General features: G+C 38.5%; 1 protein-coding gene across 1 annotated transcript; it reads right to left on the bottom strand.

Moving 5' to 3' along the window:
* Positions 1-249: 249 nt before the first annotated feature.
* GLYATL2 (glycine-N-acyltransferase like 2) lies at positions 250-6,013 on the bottom strand. Its single transcript, XM_008052019.1, has 5 exons — positions 5,936-6,013; positions 4,689-4,796; positions 3,726-3,852; positions 3,455-3,632; positions 250-658 (listed from the first exon to the last, which is right to left on the bottom strand). Exons 1-5 carry the CDS (start codon positions 6,011-6,013, stop codon positions 250-252), a joined length of 900 nt encoding a protein of 299 aa, XP_008050210.1.
* Between the last annotated feature and the right edge of the window lie 13,190 nt (positions 6,014-19,203).

Genomic DNA, 19,203 nt, shown 5'->3' with positions numbered 1-19,203 from the left:
TTGGGTGATTTTAATTCTGAGATTTCTGTCACTGTAAAGGAAAAGTATGACATCAAAGGACTGAGTTTTTAATTTTCTGTAAGAATATGGAAGAGGAGGAAGATAAAAATGTCACATACAGGTGGGGTTAATAATACACAGATACCAGGTAATTGAATGTCTTTTGTGCTAATGTAGATCACTGTTTTTGTGTTTCATATTAAAGTTTTTCCTCTGATTAGAAAGATTTGAAATGGACAATGACCCCAATCAACAATATTTACCGGGGGTGCATTTCCACTGATGCCAACCACAAGGACAAATCTTAAGTCCCACAGTTTTTGCTATCTGTTGAGTTTTCTCTTCATGTTCTGCCACATGTACATAAAATGGGATTTTTTGTTGAGAGATATATTTCTTTAGGTGATAACTAATTTGCCTCATGTTACCTCGGCCTCGGTATTTGGGGACACTGTAAGCCATTCGCAACTCACAGGACTGTTCCATCACAAGCCAAGAGATAGGCTGCCCTTCTGGACCCATCACACCAATTCCTGGAAAATTCTGGAGGCAGCGTTCAATGTATTTCAAGCTCCTCTCATTTTGCCCAAAGGTCCACTGTTCATTTATAAGACCTGCATGTGAGGCATCCAATAAAATGCTTGAAAAGTCTCCTTTCCTGCCAAAAAAGTGAATTTATTCAGTCAATATTTACTAAACTCTAAAATTACAGAAAATAAATAAAATGACACCATCCCTTTCCTTGAGAATCCTACAGCCAAGAGGAGGATGCAAATGCATTAAAAACTACTCTTGCAATGTTCCCAAATAATTGAGGGAGAAAACACTATGCACTTTATGATACATTTCATAGCAGAGGGCTAGCATGATGTATTTAGGACATATAAAATGTCTAATCAAGTACCCTAAGGGAGAAGATGAGCACATGTGCCTAAAAGAGTAAGGATATAGATCGGAGAACCCCTTCACATGGCTGATTTGGGGTTTTTTTGAGTCAGAGTCTTACCCCGTCACCTAGGCTGGAGTGCAGTGGCACACTCATGTCCATCACAGCATTGACCTGTTGGGCTTCAGTTATCCTTTCACCTCAGCCTTCTACGTAGCCAAACTGTAAGTGCACACTACCGTGCCTGGCCAATTTTTGATTTATTGTGGAGATGAGGTCTCACCAAGTTTCCCTGGCTGGTCTCAAACCCACGGGTTCAGGCAATTCACTCGCCTTGGCCTCCCAAAGTGCTGGGATTGCAGGCTAAGCCACTGAGCCCGGCGGCTGAAATTTTTTTAAAGACCCATGTATAAAACATGTGAATTTTGAATTCTACTCCACCAAACATTATTCAAGATAATGTTTCATGCAACAGATATTCCAATATCATAAGGAGATAAGAGTCATGTTGATCTTACGTTTTCATGTGTCCCAAAGCCCATCATCACATACTTCCAGTGAAGTACCAAAAATACAGTTTAAGAAGCACCAATATCGGAAAAAGAATATTAGATTTTTGGTGCTATCCATTGGGATTCTAATACTGATTCTTTTATTGGACAAGTTATCTGAGACTCGGTTTTCTCATCTGTAAAATCACAGTAACATTCTCTGCAGATATGGGGATGAGGGAAGCAAGACAATCTCCAAGAAGTTTTACTCCTCTATAGGGAGGACATGTTTTGAGAAGCTTGGCAGTTTCAAAGTCACTTCGTGTTTGCCAGTGAGCAGGTCACACGGTACTACATTTTCTATAGCCTTTCTTTTTGTTCCCTTCCGTGCCTGAACTGATCCTGGGCTTGCTTCCTCAAAGATCTCAAACATCCTTTCCTGCCCTTCCTAGAATGACAAGATGTCGAGATATGCATTTGGGCTTAGGGGAAAAAAATCACCTTAGGGAAAGTACTTTGTTCCAGGTTTCCAGAGTTATAATATTAAACATTATTTAATTTCCATTTATAATTGCTTTTGTGTGCATATGTTCCTCTTAAGAGTCTCTTAGGAACACAGCTGGGCCCAAGCAGGGTTTGAACAGCATTGACTTTCCTGGCTAAATCAAGTGTATGTGTGAGTGTGGTTTTTGTGATTTTTATTTATTTCTGAATTAGAAACACAATTATAAAGCATAAATAAATTGTTAATAGAAAGTAAGTCTTGCCGGGCTCGGTGGCTCAGCCTGTAATCCCGCGCCTTTGGGAGGCTGAGGTGAGTGGATTGCCTGAGCCCGCGGGTTCGAGACCCACCTGGGCAGCGAGACCTCATCTCTACAATAAATAAAAAAATCAACTGGGCATGGTAGCGCATGCCTGTAATTCCGGCTACTTGGAAGGCTGAGGCGGAAGGATCGCCGGAGCCCAGCAGGCGAAGCTGCGGTGGCCGGGAGCGGCCACTGCACTCCAGTCTGGGCGACAGAGTGAGACTCCAACTCAAAAAAAAAAAAGAAAGTAAGTCTTTCCTCTTTCTCTGATCTCCTGTCACCTAGTTACCTTCTCTAGAGGTAACCACTAATGCCAATATAATTTGTGTAACTTTCCAGATGTATTCTGTGTAATTTTGGATGTGTACATGTATTTGTTTACTTACACAAGTGATAACATACTATATACTCTGCTTGTCCACCTTATTTTTTAAAACTTTGCAATAAATTTTGAAATTATTTCTTAATTGGTTCATATGAAGTTACTTTATTTGTTATGGCTGCATAGTATTCTACTGTTTGGGTGTACCATGACAAATGCATTTATTCCTCTGGATGTTAAGGTTATTTTATATGTTATGGTATCACATAATTTCATGAAAGTCTCATCATCCAATTTGGTAATATCTTTCATTTAATATGCATATTTTTGACCCAACCAATTCAGTTCTCAGAATTCATCATTCAGAAATATTTATACAGTTGTAGAATGATCTATTTATGAAGATATTCTTTGCAGAAGTAATAGTATGTTGTATCTAATAATATGTTGTAAAATATGTAAAACATATGTAAAAAATATGTAAAACATAATATGTTGTAAAAAAACAATAAAAACAACTTACACACAGAGTAGTAAAAGCATACATACCTGTGTCAAGAATATGTAAACCTGGCAGAAAGACTGTGGGGAACCCAAGTGGACAGATTTTTATTGTTTACTTTGTATACCTATATACTTTCTGTGGCATGCAGTATTTTTGTAAAAAAAATAGTTTTAGTAAATAGTTTCCAATGCCACCATGATGTCCGTTATCCTCTCAGAAAGAGACTAAGTGCAAAGGTGTGAGATAATATGTGCAAAAGCTCATCTAATGAAGGCTCTGTCCATTCACTAATATACCTCCCTTCCTTTACCCAATTACCCATGCAATTGTGTTCACCCCCATAATTGAGTCTCAAATTTTATATTTCCAAGTATAGCTTTTAGGGCAACTCAGTAATTCGATGAGGAATCTGGGGAAAAATCAAGGTAAAAGGTAAAATCTCACTTGTTATCGTCATCCACTTCATGCATTTTAAATAACTTCAATTCCATCTTGTCATCACTTGAAGTCTTGTGATTCACTGGGGAGTCTATCATAAAAAGAACAGTCTTTATGTAATCCACCTGCACTGACTTTGAAGCTGCAATCTTTTTTATTGCTTCATCCAAGCTCTGCTGGCAACCTGGAAAGGGAAAAGAGACAGTGAGTGCTTTATCTCTTCTGTATCTGCTGCAAATGCACTGTAGGCCTTTGCCTTTTAACTCCGACTAGTTACCTTGGATCTGGAAGGCTTGTTCCCAATTGATAACATGAGGGCATGCCAGGATTTCCTCTAATTTGTTAGGATCTTTGGTGAAAATGTGGTAAGTGTTGGTATAATAATCCAAGTCATCTTTCATCTCCTGATATAACAAATATCAATCATATTTACAGAGCACTATAATTTACAAAATGTTCTTGTATAGGGATAGAGTGGAGAAGGTTTGATTGTTGAACACCCTCTGGTTTTCTAAGAGAGGTTGCACTCCCTTGAAGAATAACTCACTGTTGATACACTTAAGATGGTTCCTTTCTGACAGAGCACTGAAGTCAGCTGCCCTTAAGAGGGTGAGTAAGTAGCTACTATCTGGAATGGGAAGTATACTAGGAATAGTGTACATTAAGAACTCAAAAGAGAGGTTGCCTAAGGTATGGAAAGAAGTATGGGGAAGGGGGTTGGCAAGGCTCTGGGTCTTTGATGAGGTAATTCCTGAACTAATTCTGACCCAGCGCTCTGGGGCTGATTCAGTGATTGGCTCTGGATGTGCATGTGAATAGATAAGAGTTGACACTGGGGCAGAACTATCATGCTGATTTCATGCCAGAGATGAGAAGTATCTGGAATAGAGGACTCAGTCTGCCTCTACATGTCTGCTTACAGCCCCTTGGGAGTCCCTGCAGGTGAAAACACTCCTTAACAGTTTCTAGCCAGAGGAGTCTAAGCATAGCTATGGTCAGAATCCTGATGGAAAAGATTGACCAGATGGGATCCTAATGTTTATTTAGAGGTCCTAGATTATTGGTCATTTGAATCTAAGTTCAAGCCTTATCTCACTGTTCTTCCCCTTCTCCCAAGCAGCCCTTCTAAAACCTGCATACATCAGAGTAGTCAAGGTTCTTCTCCCCAGTCCTCAGCCTCCATTTCCACAAAGAGAACATTTGAGAGTAACTATAGATATTTAGTAGCTATTGCTCCTACCTCTTTCTTTGGTCGAGTGATGACCACCTGAAAATCTGGCCAAGCATCCACCAGCACCTCCAGGTTGAATGGGTTTTTATTTTTAATGTTGAAAACAGCACCATATACCTATACAAACAACAGAACATAACAGGAGAGGATGAAGATTTTTTCTGAGCTAGGGTCTTAGATGTGGCATAGGACATAAAACCCAGAGTTTTAGGAGGACTTGACAAGATGAGCCAGTGCTTCCAGGATGGTTCATTGGGCTACTCACTGAAAGGCATGCTGCTGTAAGAGGTCCAATAAGGTCCACAAAAATTTAAGTTAATAGCTGAATCATTAGGAACTGGCTTCCCTGACACTCATTTATTATTAAAAATGCATGTCTTTTCATTCATTTTTTCTCTAATTTAATAATATGCCATTTATTTGACATCTATTACATATCAGATCTGTGTTAAGTATGGAAATTCAAAATTAATATTATATGACTACTGCCTTACAGTTAAGTTTAGAAGCATAGAGAGATTCAAAGTTCAATCATAATTGGATGCACGTTCTGAGAGATGCATGCATATGGTGGTGTATGACCCCAAGGAGGAAATGCACTACCTATCTAGGAAATGGTGAGAAGACTTATGTAAGAAGTTCATATTTGAACGAGGTATTGATGGAAAAGTAAGGTCTTTTCCAGGAAGAATAAAGAGAGAATGAGGGAAAGTATCTCAGGTAGTATCAAAAGCATGACTGAAGTGCTTAAGGGCGTGGCAGATGATACCTGCTGAACCATGAGGGGCTCAGTGGTGGTACCATATGGTATATGGCAAGGGAAAGTTGGGAGGTAAAGTAGAAAAGGCTGAAACATTTTGTGATAAAAGCTGAGACCCCAGTTAAGCCTTTGAGATGGACTGCTACCATAATTTTTAAAACAAGGGAGTGATAGGATCCTATTTGTATCAGATGGATGACTCTCATCACCAAGTTGCAGATGGGCTGATAAGACTGGATACAGGGTGATATTGCAATTACCTACAAGAGAAGAGAAAATCCACCAAAATTGAAGAAAGAAGGTTTTAAAATATGTTTATGAGGTCACAAAAAAGGCAGAGTAGGTGATTGATTGGGAATAGAAATTCACATTATCCCTGCAGACAGGTTCTGACTTTAGACTTTTCTTTCTGTCTCTTCAAGTAAGATTCTGAGCCCTGAATCTGTCATCCTTATACTTCAGCCCTCTGTCCTCAGGTCTCCTCCCACTCCCTTACCTTCAAGGATTCGGGGTTGCTCTTTTCCAAAGATTCATACAGACTTTGCAGCTTCTGGGGTTCATGAAGCACAAACATCTTGTGTAGCCCTTCAGCCTTCTTCCCTCAGGAGGATTATCTAAGGAACCAAAAACACAAACAAAAATACCTGGAGAGATAAGCCAAGTGTCCAGAAAGAGGAGGAAAGAGAAGTCATCTGTGATACTATACATTGTTAGTGGTGAAGGGCTTTAGAAATTATCCAGTCCAAAACTTTCACTTTACAAATGATAAACTAAAGCCCAGAAATATAACTAGACCCCATAGCTCCTAAGAAAACTCCCTACAATTAGACTTAAAAAGTAACATAATATACCCAGTTAAAAAAAATTTTCCATGTCCATTTGACTAAAATCAAAACAAGAATCTGAGGAGTGAGTGCTTTTTGCTATCCAGATGCAAACAAAAAAATAAAGCATCTCTTCAGAGACTGCACCCCAGGGAATCCTCTAGGCTCCCAGGCACTGAAACACTGGCTCAAGGCTAACCATCAATACTCTTTGTTCCAGATTTAGTCAATTTTTTGAGAAAAATGTGGCTGCTAACAGAAGTTTTCAAATACAAAAGAAAATGCACAACAATAGGTTTTTTAGAGCACATAAAATTAGATACACAACATATAGTATGCACAAAAGGGAAATGGAAAAAAAGGTTGTGAGTAGCCCGTTGACACCATCTTTCTCACCCCTCTGCCACCCCTCTGCCATATCACAGTCAACTTCTGGCTTAACCTGATCCAATAGTCACTCTCCTATAATCATTCATTAAAATATGTTGAAGAATATACACATCTAACAAGATCAGAAAGGAAGAGGGACCAGTAAAAAAGATGGAAAAAGTGGCCAAGAATGAGTGTGAAAAACAAGAGAAGTATCCTAAAAGTCAAAATAGGAGAACCTATCAAGGAAAGAGTAACCAGGGAAGTCAAAGGCTGCTGAGAAAGCTGGACATCTTACAAGTACAAAAGGATATACACTGACTTTGTTGATTTCTAAAGTATTCTCCAGCTCCTCCTAAGGGGTTTCAGGTAAAAAATCAAATTACAGATAGAAATTATTTAGAACATGGATCCCAATGAATCAAAATGCTGAAGATTAAAAAAAAAAGACTTAGGCTGTTCAAAACATTTCTGCTTACCAGAAGTTTCTTCAGAGACTTGAATATACACCACCTGCTATAGTTGCTCAGTGTAGCAGTGGAAAGGCTTTGGTAGCTGACACTCTATAGACCCATCCACAGTAAATGTGAACTGACTCAGGTTGTCACTGTTTAGCATAAAGCTCCAAAAAGCTGTGGGTTCCTACTGAGCAAGCCAAATCTGTCCATTGACATGAAGTCAGAAACTTTGTGGAACAGAGGAAAACCGAACAACTTCTACAATTATAAGAAGTCTTACACAGGGAGCTTTTGATTTATACATTACCATTTGTAGCTGATGGGCTATCCTAAGGCAATATTAATAAGGCTATTTTACATAGGTGGAAGAAAAGATCCGCCTGCAATATTATTTAAATGGTGCCATTAGGGTAAACAAAAGAGTTGGAAAACCTGGCCTAGTACCTTCAACCATATGTGACTTGGGAAAAACCAAGAATGCCTCAGGGAAGTTATTGAAATTAGGAGAACTGGGTTTCATATCATGTGTTCTTTGTCACCTGAAGTGGTGGATGGAGAAGGGAAGTATTGCAAATGCAAGAAGAAAAGGAAGATACTGGACAGAAGTTTAAGAGGGACTAGAATTAGCTTTGGAGAGGAATTGAGATAAAAATATTTTCTCAATGTGTGCTCCTCACGCCAACCACTTCAAAACTAATTGAACTTGCTTGTTAAAAATATAGGAACTTTTCCAGATTAAATGAATCAGAGTTTCCTAGAGTGTCTGGAAATCTATATTTCATTAAAGAAAACTATTTAAAAGAACCTGATCTACATTAACATTTTGGAGACATTGAGATTGAGGAAACAGAAGATAAAAGTTATCAAATTTTTATGCTGGGCATGGTGGCTCACATCTGTAATCTCAGCTACTTGAGAAGCTTAAGCTACAGGATCTCTGGAGGACAGGAGATTGAGAACAGCCTGGGCACATAACAAAACCTGTCTCTAAAAAGATTTTTTTTTTAAATTAACCAAGCAAGCGTGCTAGTGCACAACTGTAATCCCAGCTACTTGAGAGGCTGAGGCAGGAAGATAACTTGAGCCCAGGAGTTTGAGACTGTAGTGAGTTATGACCATGCCACTGTATTCCAGCCTGAGTGACAGAACAAGATCCTCTCTCTAATAGAAAAATAAAATAAATATTAAAGAATATATATTAGCCGGGCTTGGTGGCTCAGCCTGTAATCCCACGCCTTTGGGAGGCTGAGGTGAGTGGATTGTCTGAGCCTGTGGGTTCGAGACCCACCTGGGTGGCTAGACCTCATCTCTACAATAAATCAAAAAATCAGCCGGGCGTGGTAGTGCGCGCCTGTAATTCTGGCTACTTGGAAGGCTGAGGCGGAAGGATCGCTGGAGCCCAGCAGGTCGAGGCCGCGGTGGCCGGGAGCAGCCACTGCACTCCAGTCTGGGCAACAGAGTGAGACTCCAACTCAAAAAAAAAAAAAATAATATATATATACATATATATGTATATGTATATATATACACACATATACATATATATGTGTATATATATATATAATGTATATATATATATATATATAAAACCCACTTTGTGAAACTATATGGAACAACGTCATACATTTTGAATAATTTATGAAATGAGAAAGTTAAAATTTATTTTTATACAAATAAGGAAGATGGTGTTCATAAAGAATGAATGTCTTCACCAAGGTCACAAAACTAGCCAGAGGGACTAGAATTAGCTTTGGAGAGGAATTGAGATAAAAATATTTTCTCAATGTGTGCTCCTCACGCCAATGTCTGACTCTGGGGTCAAACGTCAGTTCCTTTTAATGACACCACAATTACTCAGAGAGTGAGTCCCTACACTTGGGCATAAATATTTGATGCATTTATGTCTTAGAAACCTATTTCCTTCACTCTAGGTGACATATTAAAATTTATCATTGAGAATATAACTTTATCTAGGTATGTGACTGTTATGTAAGGCATTGAGTCTTATAGTTTTAGTGACTGTTTTTTGAACCAAAAGTGAATCACACAATCTATCAAATAATGTTTATGTATTTATAATTGTATATAATTAGTTTCTTAAAGCTATAATAGAATCTATAATACTGAGTGATCTATCACAGAAACAAAGAACTGAGTACCACATGTTCTCACTCATAAGTGAACCTTGTACAATTATCATAATACTATAAGAAAAGGATTGGTAGTAGTTGGAAACTGCCAGTGGGGGAAGGGTGGGATTGACAGTAGTGGGAAATTGCCAGGGGAAAGGGGGCACATCTCATCAACAAAGGTACCTGCATAATGAACATTTGTATACCTAACCCTGAATTGTACCTCACATCTTCAAAATAAAAATAAAAATTGAGACCATGAGCAACCATGGTTTTAAAAATAAATATATTTTCTAATCTAAAATAATAATAATAATATAAATTGTGTAGAATAATACAATTAATTCATCATCCTTTTTTAAAATGATGACCTATTTCAGCTAGTCAATACACTTTTTTTACATGCTTGCGATCACACAGTGGCTAGTTGAGAGCCCACAATTTTTTATTCTACATTGAGTATTACATAAGTAATTTCTCAAGCCATGAGACATTTTATAATTATAATTTATAATGGTTAGACAATTGAATTGGCCATCTTAAAGATCATTGTATTACATGGCATTCAGACTCTCCTAAACTACAGACACATAGAAGACATAATTTCAGATGTGTGGTTCCTGGAAGTATCATTCCTTATTTCCTTAGAACTTCAGAAGTGAGTAAGTGACATGTGGAAAGGGATTCGTCAGCCATGTTAAGAAGTTTCTAAAATTCATCACATGGGTTATGGTAAGTTATTGGAAAGTTGGGACTGGAGAAACATGGTGAGGAGAAAGAAGGTGACTGTTGGAGGGATACACAAAAGAGATTATGGCCACTTGAGCTAGTGTAATAGTCCATTGAGATGGATAGATTTGAGACAATTAAAACAAAGAACTGACAGAATTTGGTGATTGATTGAGAAAGAGGGAGAAGGTTATTTCTAGGTTTCTGGATTGATTCTCTAGAAGCATCAATAATCTTAATTCTCTGAATGGAAATAACATATGAATTGATAACATTTTTCTTGAAGTCTTTTTCATATTTTAGTGACTGTAAAACCAAATGGTTATCTATATATTTATGAATGTGCTTCCTTTGACAGGGTTTTCAAAGACTCACTCATTCTAAACTCAGTTCCTTTATTATTTATTTTTTATTTTTATTTTATAATCAATATTTTTTATTATGATATTGTGGGGTACAGTTAGGGGTAAGTATACAAATATGTTTCATTCAGGCACCCTTGTTGATAAGAGGTGTCTCCCCGTCCCCAGACAGCTATTTACTTTAACCCTATTTCCATAAGCTCATATGTTTCTCAATAACAAATTCTGCAGTGGAGGTTATTAGATTCTCAACCCCATCTTCATCCTCACCTCATGTTTCATGAGGAAGAATTTGCTATTTATCATGGAAGTTTTTAAACTCTACTTATTAACATTCAATTAGAAAACAATAAGAAAGTAACTAACTGAAATTCAAAATGTTCCTAAATTGCCTGACTATGGGTTTTGAATAATAATGACTAACATTTTTTTGAAAAATTAAAAATATGGCCATTCTAACATATTGTTTCATTTGATCCTCACAACAACCTTATTGAACAAGCATTACTATTATCCATATTTTATACAGAAGAAAGTTTAGATTTTTAAAAAGGTCAAGTAGCTTGCTCAAAATTACACAGGATTAAATTAGCTGAGCCAGGACTCAGAGCTATGTAGTATGGATCTACAGACTAAGGCCCCAGAACTTTTGCCAAGGGCTTCCAACTGAAATGTGAAGACAAATGTACAAATATTATTAGTTTGCTTTTAAGTGCCTTTTTCCTATTTGAGACCATATTATCTTCCAGATTCCCTCATGATGTGGAAGCTTTCTTTAGCCTTACTTACCTCTCTACAGGCCCTGTCTCCAAATACAGTCACATTAAGGGTTAAGCCTTAAACATATGAATTTGAAGGAACACAATGTAGTCCATAACAGTTACTCTCTGTCCCAAGCAAGCACTAAAGTCTCTTTCACAACAATGAATTCTTTTTTGCTTAAGTCAGCCAGAGAATTGCCTGTAAACAACAATGCTAATTAATAAATAAAGTGTGACTATATGATAGCAATACTTTTGGCATTCATTCATTTGGTGTTTGGTTGATGTATACACGTTATCAAGAATCATTTACTCAAACATAGTTTCAACTCTGCCATTTAGCTACCTGTGTGACTTTAGGGGAAGTAGTCTAAATTGCAGTCTCTTTATCTATAAAATGTAAACAATTATATCGACTCCACAAGATTGTTCGCAGGATTTCAAGCTACATGAATATGCATAATTTTAAATAATCTGACAAGTACAGCTGACCCTTAAACAACAAGGATTTCAACTGCACAGGTCCACTTAAAAACATTTTTTTTTAGTCAGAATCCCAGTCTGATACTCAGGCTGGAATGCAGTGGCAGGCTTACAGCTACTGCAGCCTTCACTTGCTGGGCTCAGGTGATCCTTCTGCCTCAACCTTCCAAGTAGCTAGAACTACAGGTGTGGACCACCCCCTCCAGCTAACTTTTTGATTTATTATAGAGACAAGGTCTCGCCAAGTTGCCCAGGTTGATCTCAAACCCTTGGACTCCAGCAATCCTCTTACCTCCACCTCACAGAGTGCTGGAATTATAGGTGTGAGCCCACAGTGCCCAGCTTCCATTAATTCTTTTCAATAAATGTAGTTGGCTCTACAACCACATTGGCAGGTTCCACATCCACAATGTCCTGCCATGAACAAGAGTTTTAAGGTCCCACAGAGGTTCACAGATGGCCAGATAATGGCCATTCTTTGCAGTGTGAAGTATATTAAAAAATAAAGATAGACAAAAATATTGAGAAAGATGATAATTGCTTTAAAATGTGCATATTTAGCCAGGCTCGGTGGCTCAGCCTGTAATCCCGCGCCTTTGGGAGGCTGAGGTGAGTGGATTGCCTGAGCCCGCGGGTTCGAGACCCGCCTGGGCAGGCGAGACCTCATCTCTACAATAAATCAAAAAATCAGCCGGGCGTGGTAGCGCATGCCTGTAATTCTGGCTATTTGGAAGGTTGAGGAGGAAGGATCGCCGGAGCCCAGCAGGTCGAGGCTGCGGTGGCCGGGAGCGGCCACTGCACTCCAGTCTGGGCGACAGAGTGAGACTCCAACTCAAAAAAAAAAAAAAGTGCATATTTTATAAATTCATGCTTATAACAACAAAAAAAGTCATGCAATGTAATTATTTTTCTTGGAAGATCAGCATAGGAATTATAAAGCTCTAATTCAGAATGAACTCTTGACAGTGAGTAATTTATGATGGATGTTTTCTCTCAGTTCTGTCAGAGTCCTGGTATATATCACCTCATTGGAAGATAACACCAGAAAATCTCAAGTTTGGGACCTTTTGTGAAAGCAGACCACGCCCAAATGGCTCCCCTAGGCTTCTGCTCCATGATCATCCCATGTTAGGGCCCACAGAGCTCCAAAGGATTAAAGGACACTCAAGGTTACCCAGCTGTGAGGAACCCAAAACCAGATGGGAATAAGGTCACTTTGAAATACAAACTGAATAACACAAAAGCTCAATAGCATGAACTCAGCACCTGTGACTGATAACAGAACTGAGCTGGATCACGAGAGCCCTGAAGCAGTGATATGTGCAAATAAACCACTCCATTATGATCCACAGACTAGGTGCATCAGGGAGGTTGACTTGGAGAAATTCCTGCTGGAGTTCTGCAGAGTGACCTCTCTGCCAGATGGCAGATGTTTCTGAAAAAGCAGGCACAGTTGTCTGAGTCCAGCCTTACCCCTCTGCAATCCCATGAGCCTGGGCTAAGTTACAGAGAGAACCCAGCGCTGATTCTACAGGCTGACACAAAAAAGTCTGCTCTGGAACTGGCAAGTGGTCAAAGGAACTGACAAGCTCAGCAGCCCTATAGACGAGAGGGAAGTCCACAAGGAAGCTGTTTTCACAGCCAAGGTCCTAAGGCACACTTTGCCAGAAACATAAGAAGTCTTGAGGCAAATTGGAGCTAACATGGGCACTGAAATCAGACAAGGAAGTAGAGATCCTGTGTCACTGACCTAGCTGAATGACCCTGAATAAATCATATATTAAGCTATGGTTTCTTCTTCTATAAAATGAGCATGCCTTGGGCTAATTGAGATGATGAAAGAAGGTGTTGTATGTGAAGATAGTTAACATATAGTAGAGGTTTCATAAAGCCTACATCTTACACATTTCTAGAACAAAATATTCACCATTTCTGATTCCCAGTTTTAATTCTTGAAATGTAATCTAAAAAAATGATTTGAAAGTTCAGAATACTAGTGACAAAGGTATTTGGAAAAATATAAAGTCAGAAAAATACTTAAATGCCATAGGGAGGTGGTTAAATATGTTATACCCACTCAAAGTAATGTTGAGCAAAAATTCTTAATATCAAGGGATATTCATGAAAATACGTAGCCGGTCTCGGTGGCTCAGCCTGTAATCCCACACCTTTGGGAGGCTGAGGTGAGTAGATTGCCTGAGCCCGAGGGTTCGAGACCCGCCTGGGCAGGTGAGACCTCATCTCTACAATAAATCAAAAAAAAAAATCAGCAGGACGTGGTAGCAAATGCCTGTAATTCCGGCTACTTGGAAGGCTGAGGCGGAAGGATCACCGGAGCCCAGGAGGTCGAGGCTGCGGTGGCCGGGAGCGGCCACTGCACTCCAGTCTGGGTGACAGAATGAGACTCCAACTCAAAAAAAAAGAAAAGAAAAGAAAAGAAAATACGGTCAAATAAAGAAAGCATATTGTAAAGCAATATGAAGAGTATACCAGTCTCATAAAAACATCATCTATATGATTTTTGTTTCTCATCAAGGTCTCACCTCTAGACCTGTCCCACAACCAACATATTGCCATGTCCCTAGGATTAAGCATTCACAATTAGAACCCTCCTGGACAGATCCTTCCTTGGTGTACCTCCACTTGGTCCTTATCGCAGAGATATACATCTGTGGACAATTCTCTCTTTCGCATGGGAAGACAAGACCACCTGAACATTTGTGGAGTTCTGGGCAAAAATGGAAGTCCATACGACATACTTTAAATATCCATGCTACAAATCAAACTGAAAGCTATTAAACTGAATATGTTCTATATTCTATCTTAACAAATACACCTTCATAAATAAGAAATCAGCCATAGCAAATAAACTTGAAGGAATATACATTAAAATGCCTGCAGTAGCTATAGCCAGATAGTGGGACTGTAGTTGCTTAGCACATGAGTAGTTTATAAAATGTCTATAATGTAAAGATAAGACCTCTGATGTCAAAACAATTATATGGTGTTCATTTATTGATATTTATCGAGTGTCTGCTTTTATGAATAGTTTTTCTAGGCACTTAGTATATATCAAAATAGAGAAAACTCCCTGACCTCATAAAGCTCATAGCCTCGTGTGGGGAGGCAGACAATAAAATGAATAACTTAATAACATGTATAGTGTGGTTGAAGGTGATGAGTTTTATGGAAAAAGAAAGGAAGCAGAGAATGACAATGGACACAAGAGCATGGCAGAGGGAGCATTTGCAATTTTTAATAGGATGGTCAAGGGAGGCCTCATTGAGGAGGTGACTTTTAAATGAAGAGTTGAAGAAGGCAAGTGTTTTCTATAGGACTATAGAGTTTTCTATAAGGCCAATGAGAAAAGGGGAAAAAAAGAGTACGGGCAGAGGGGGAAAAAAGCCAATACAATAGTCATAGGCAATAACAGCCTTGCCCTATTTAAAGACCAGTAAAAGACAGGTGCTGAAACAGAGTGGCCAAAGAGAGCAAAGCAAAAAGGGAAGTCAGAGAGGTGTCTGAAGCCTAAGTCATGGAGAACTTAGTGCGCTGTTGTAAAAAATTTGAGTCTCTTTCTCTGAATGTTATTAGGAATCATTGCAGGAGTTGAACAAAGTAATGACACAATCTGGTTTCTGTTTTAAAAGGAACATTCTGGTTTCTGTGTCAAGAAAAGACTAAAAGGAGGAGATAGAGAAACATGAAGGAGTTAGGAAAATGTCACAACAGCATAAGCAAGAGCTCATGGTGGGTGGTTTCAGAGGCTGAGGTAAGAGTGATTGGATTCTGGGGTATACTATATTTTGGAAATAGAATGGCCAAGAACGGCGAAGGATCTAAAAGTTTACTCCACTTGCAAACTAACAAATTCACCCAACACAAATGCTGGCAGAAGTACAAGCCTCCCGGGTCAAAGACAGAATTTTATTAGTCATGGTACAATTGGCAGAATGAAATTTCTATTTATGTCCGTCTACTTGCTTCACAACTGCTGCAGAGGATATACAGAAGGTCAGGAGGATGCTGCAAATGCAATAGATTTGGAATGCAGCAGAGGAACCCCAAATTTAGGAAACCTGCATATTTTACAATGAACTGCAAGCAAGCTTGTCTGAACTTTGCTCCACAGACAGACATTATCTTTCTTATACTAAGTAGTAAGCAAACCGGCATTCTGCTTCAGAACAAAACAATATTTCCAGCTTCCTTTTACAAACATCCTTGAAAAGATAGTAACAAAGTGTCAGTGCCTCTGTTTCTTAGACATTCAGAAATGTGAAAGACTCATGGAGAATTTTCTCCAAGCCAGAATTAGCAGAATCTCATGATGGATTGGATATAAAGTGAGAGGAAAAGAAGTACTGAAGAATTACTACACAGTTTCTATTTGAACAACTGAAAAGGTGAAGTTGCCATCAACTAAGCTGAGAAAGGCTATGGGTGAAGCACACTGAGTGGAGGTCATGGATAGGTAGTTCAACTTGTGATATGATGAGTTTGAGGTAGCTATTGGATGGAATCCCAGAGAAGATGTCAAACAGGCCATCAGATATATGTGTCTTGAGTTTGGAAAAGTGTTTCAGTTGGTGATATATATTTTTTAGTTATGGACATATGGGTAGATTTTAAAGCCATGAGACTGGATGGGATGACAATGGAGTAAGTGTGGATAAGAATGAGGATCAAGAATTAGCTCTGAAGTCATCCAACATTAACAAAACCAACAATAGACAAATGGGACTTTGTCAAGCTAAAAAGTTTCTGCACAACAAAAGAAATAATCAACAGAGTGAACAGAAAACTTACTGAGTGGGAGAAAATATGTTCAGACTGTGCCTGAGACAAAGGGCTAATATTCAGAATCCACAAGGAACTCAAACAATTCAATGTGAGACAAATAACCCCATCAAAAAGTGGGCAAAGGACATTAGGAACAGACACTTCTAAAAAGATGACACACAAGCAGTCAGTAAACATATGAAAAATGCTCAATATCACTAATTATCAGAGAAATGCAAATTAAAACCACAATGAAATATCACCTTACACCTTAGAATAGCTATTATTAAAAAGTCAAAGAACAACAGATGTTGGTGTGTTGCAAAGAAAATGGAACACTCATTTACTGTTAGTGGGATTGTAAACTAGTTAAACCTCTACGGAAAACAGTATGATGACTTTTCAAAGAACTAAAAATTGAATTACCATTTGACCCAACAAATCCACTACTAGAGATATACCCAAAGGAAAGGGAATAATTATATTTTAAAAACCTGTATTCATATGGTAATTGTAGCACTAGTCACAAAATCATGAATCCAACCTAAATGCATACCAGTGATTGACTGGATAAAGAAAATGTGATTTATAGATATGCCATGGAATACTACACAGTCATAGAAAAGAACAAATCACGTCCTTTGCAGCAACATGAGTGTGACCAGATCATCATTCTAAGTGAACTGACTTGGAAAAAGAAAAACGAATACTACATGTTCTCATTTATACATGGGGGCTAAATGGCCACAAAGATGGAAATAATAGACACAGGGGACACCAATGGTGGGGGAGGTAGAGAGGGGAGTGGACTTCAGAAATTACCTACTGGGTACAATGTTTACTATCTGGGGAATGGGCCACCTGAAACCCAATCCCCACCACTACACAATATGTCCATGTAACAAACATGCATGTGTATCCCTGAATGGAAAATAAAAATGAGGAAAAAATAAGAATCCACAAAGAAGATTTAGCAGAAGTAACAGTGAAGGTAGAGAAGAACCAAGAGAGTGTATTGTCTTGAAAGCCAAGTGATCAAGATGCAGAGCAGCTCTCAGAATCTAAGGAAAACCTTGAACTCCCAAATTTATGAAGGATTGAAATTAGATGGCCCTACATATCTACATACAGAAATTAATAGATTTTTTAGACATTGTTATAAGAATCATCAGTTCTATTCTCTCCACATGTGTGTCACAACCCTCAAGATTCAGCTTCCACAGATCTGATTAGACTAATGTGGGACTCACGCCCACCACCACTTGGTCAGGGAAGAGTAGAAGACTTTGACAGACAGGTCAATTAAAACACTAGGCAGTGGGGAAAATTATGAAAGAAAATGAGGTATATTAAAAAATGGAGAATGGATGGGGAAGGCAGGCAAAAACAAAACAGATATTCACTGCAGCCTCCCTTATGGGGTTGCTCCTTTCCTGCTTAGGTAAGCCAAAACCAGCTTCTGTTACTTGCAAACAAAGGGCACTGATATGTAGGTACCATAATTTCCACTTTTTATGTGTAACTTTACACTATAGACAGGTAACATTTTGGCTAGTGACTGGTTGAGCTGGGATCTGTCCCCAGGCATTCAGACTCCTGAGTTTGTGCTTTTACCTACTATGCTGAGTTTACAATGTGAAGAAGATGGCTGTTCTCTGGGAACAACTCCACTCTAGTGAGTTGGTGACTGCTACTGCATTAGAATTTCGATAACGTTATAGCAGAAGAGTGATTCAGCTGGACAAGATTATAATATTAAAAAGAAAAATAGGCCGGGCTCGGTGGCTCAGCCCGTAATCCCACTCTTTGGGAGGCTGAGGTGAGTGGATTGCCTGAGCCCGCGGGTTTGAGACCCGCCTGGGCAACTTGGCGAGACCTCGTCTCTACAATAAATCAAAAATTAGCCGGGCGTGGTAGCGCGTGCCTATAGTTCCAGCTACTTGGAAGGCTGAGGTGAAAAGATCGCCGGAGCTCAGCAGGTCAAGGCTGCAGTGGCCAGGAGCGACCACTGCAGTGCAGTCTGGGTGACAGAGTGAGACCCCAACTCAAAAAAAAAAAAAAAAGAAAAAGAAAAATAGTATTTTTTCTGCTTTCAAAATCTTCATTTTTAACTATAGTTCCAGGGTCTTCCATAGTTTTTTTTTTTTTCCTAATTTGCTTAAAAATAGAAATATGCCAATTGGGCTAAAGAAAAACATGAAATAAGAAATAAATTATTCAAATTTTCAACATCCAAACCTAATTTTTATGTTTGTTGATTCCTTTCAAGTCCTTGTTTACATGCATACATATTGGGGTAAGTACCATGTGCAAGTTATTACATGTTTTACTTTTTATCCATTTATTCATTATAAGTGCTTTTTTATATAATCTTTCTAATAACTACTGACTGCACAATACTCACATCTACTAACCACCGTTTATACACTTATTCTTTTTCTTCACTGAAATTTAAACTTATTAAGAAAATTGTCTACTCCTTTCATCTCCATTGGAAACACTAGTGCTTTAGGTGCTGCTTTATTTTGCAAACTAATATATATCTTTAGGACATGCTCGAGTCAATAAATGTTATTTGGTTTAACTATATATTTAGGAACCACCAATTGTATTTATTGTTCCAAATTATTTCTGATTGTTTTGGGGTTTTCTTGAAAAAATTATCACCTGATATTTTGATGAGTGTTCAAGTATTCTTTCAATACCTCCTAACTCACAATATAATAAGAATAGGATTAAGATGGCCAACAAGAGTCAGCCAGAGTGTGTTTCTCCTACAGTGTAAACCAAGATAGAGAAAATTTCCTCAATACCTAGAGAGGACTAGGACTCAATGCAACCGATGACTCATCAAAGAAGTGACA

The sequence above is a fragment of the Carlito syrichta genome, unplaced genomic scaffold (assembly GCF_000164805.1).
Source record: "Carlito syrichta isolate Samal-C Ts95f unplaced genomic scaffold, Tarsius_syrichta-2.0.1 Scaffold68293, whole genome shotgun sequence".
In the NCBI taxonomy this organism is placed as follows: Eukaryota; Metazoa; Chordata; class Mammalia; order Primates; family Tarsiidae; genus Carlito; species Carlito syrichta.
This window is presented reverse-complemented; position numbering and strand designations above follow the sequence as displayed.

Coding starts and splice junctions, on each gene's coding strand:
- GLYATL2 (XM_008052019.1), bottom strand. CDS start 6,013: ATGTTTGTGCTTCATGAACCCCAGAAGCTGCAAAGTCTGTATGAATCT. Junction 3,853..4,688: donor TCACTCGACCAAAGAAAGAG/GTAGGAGCAATA, acceptor TTGTTATATCAG/GAGATGAAAGATGACTTGGA. Junction 3,633..3,725: donor ACAAGCCTTCCAGATCCAAG/GTAACTAGTCGG, acceptor TTCCCTTTCCAG/GTTGCCAGCAGAGCTTGGAT.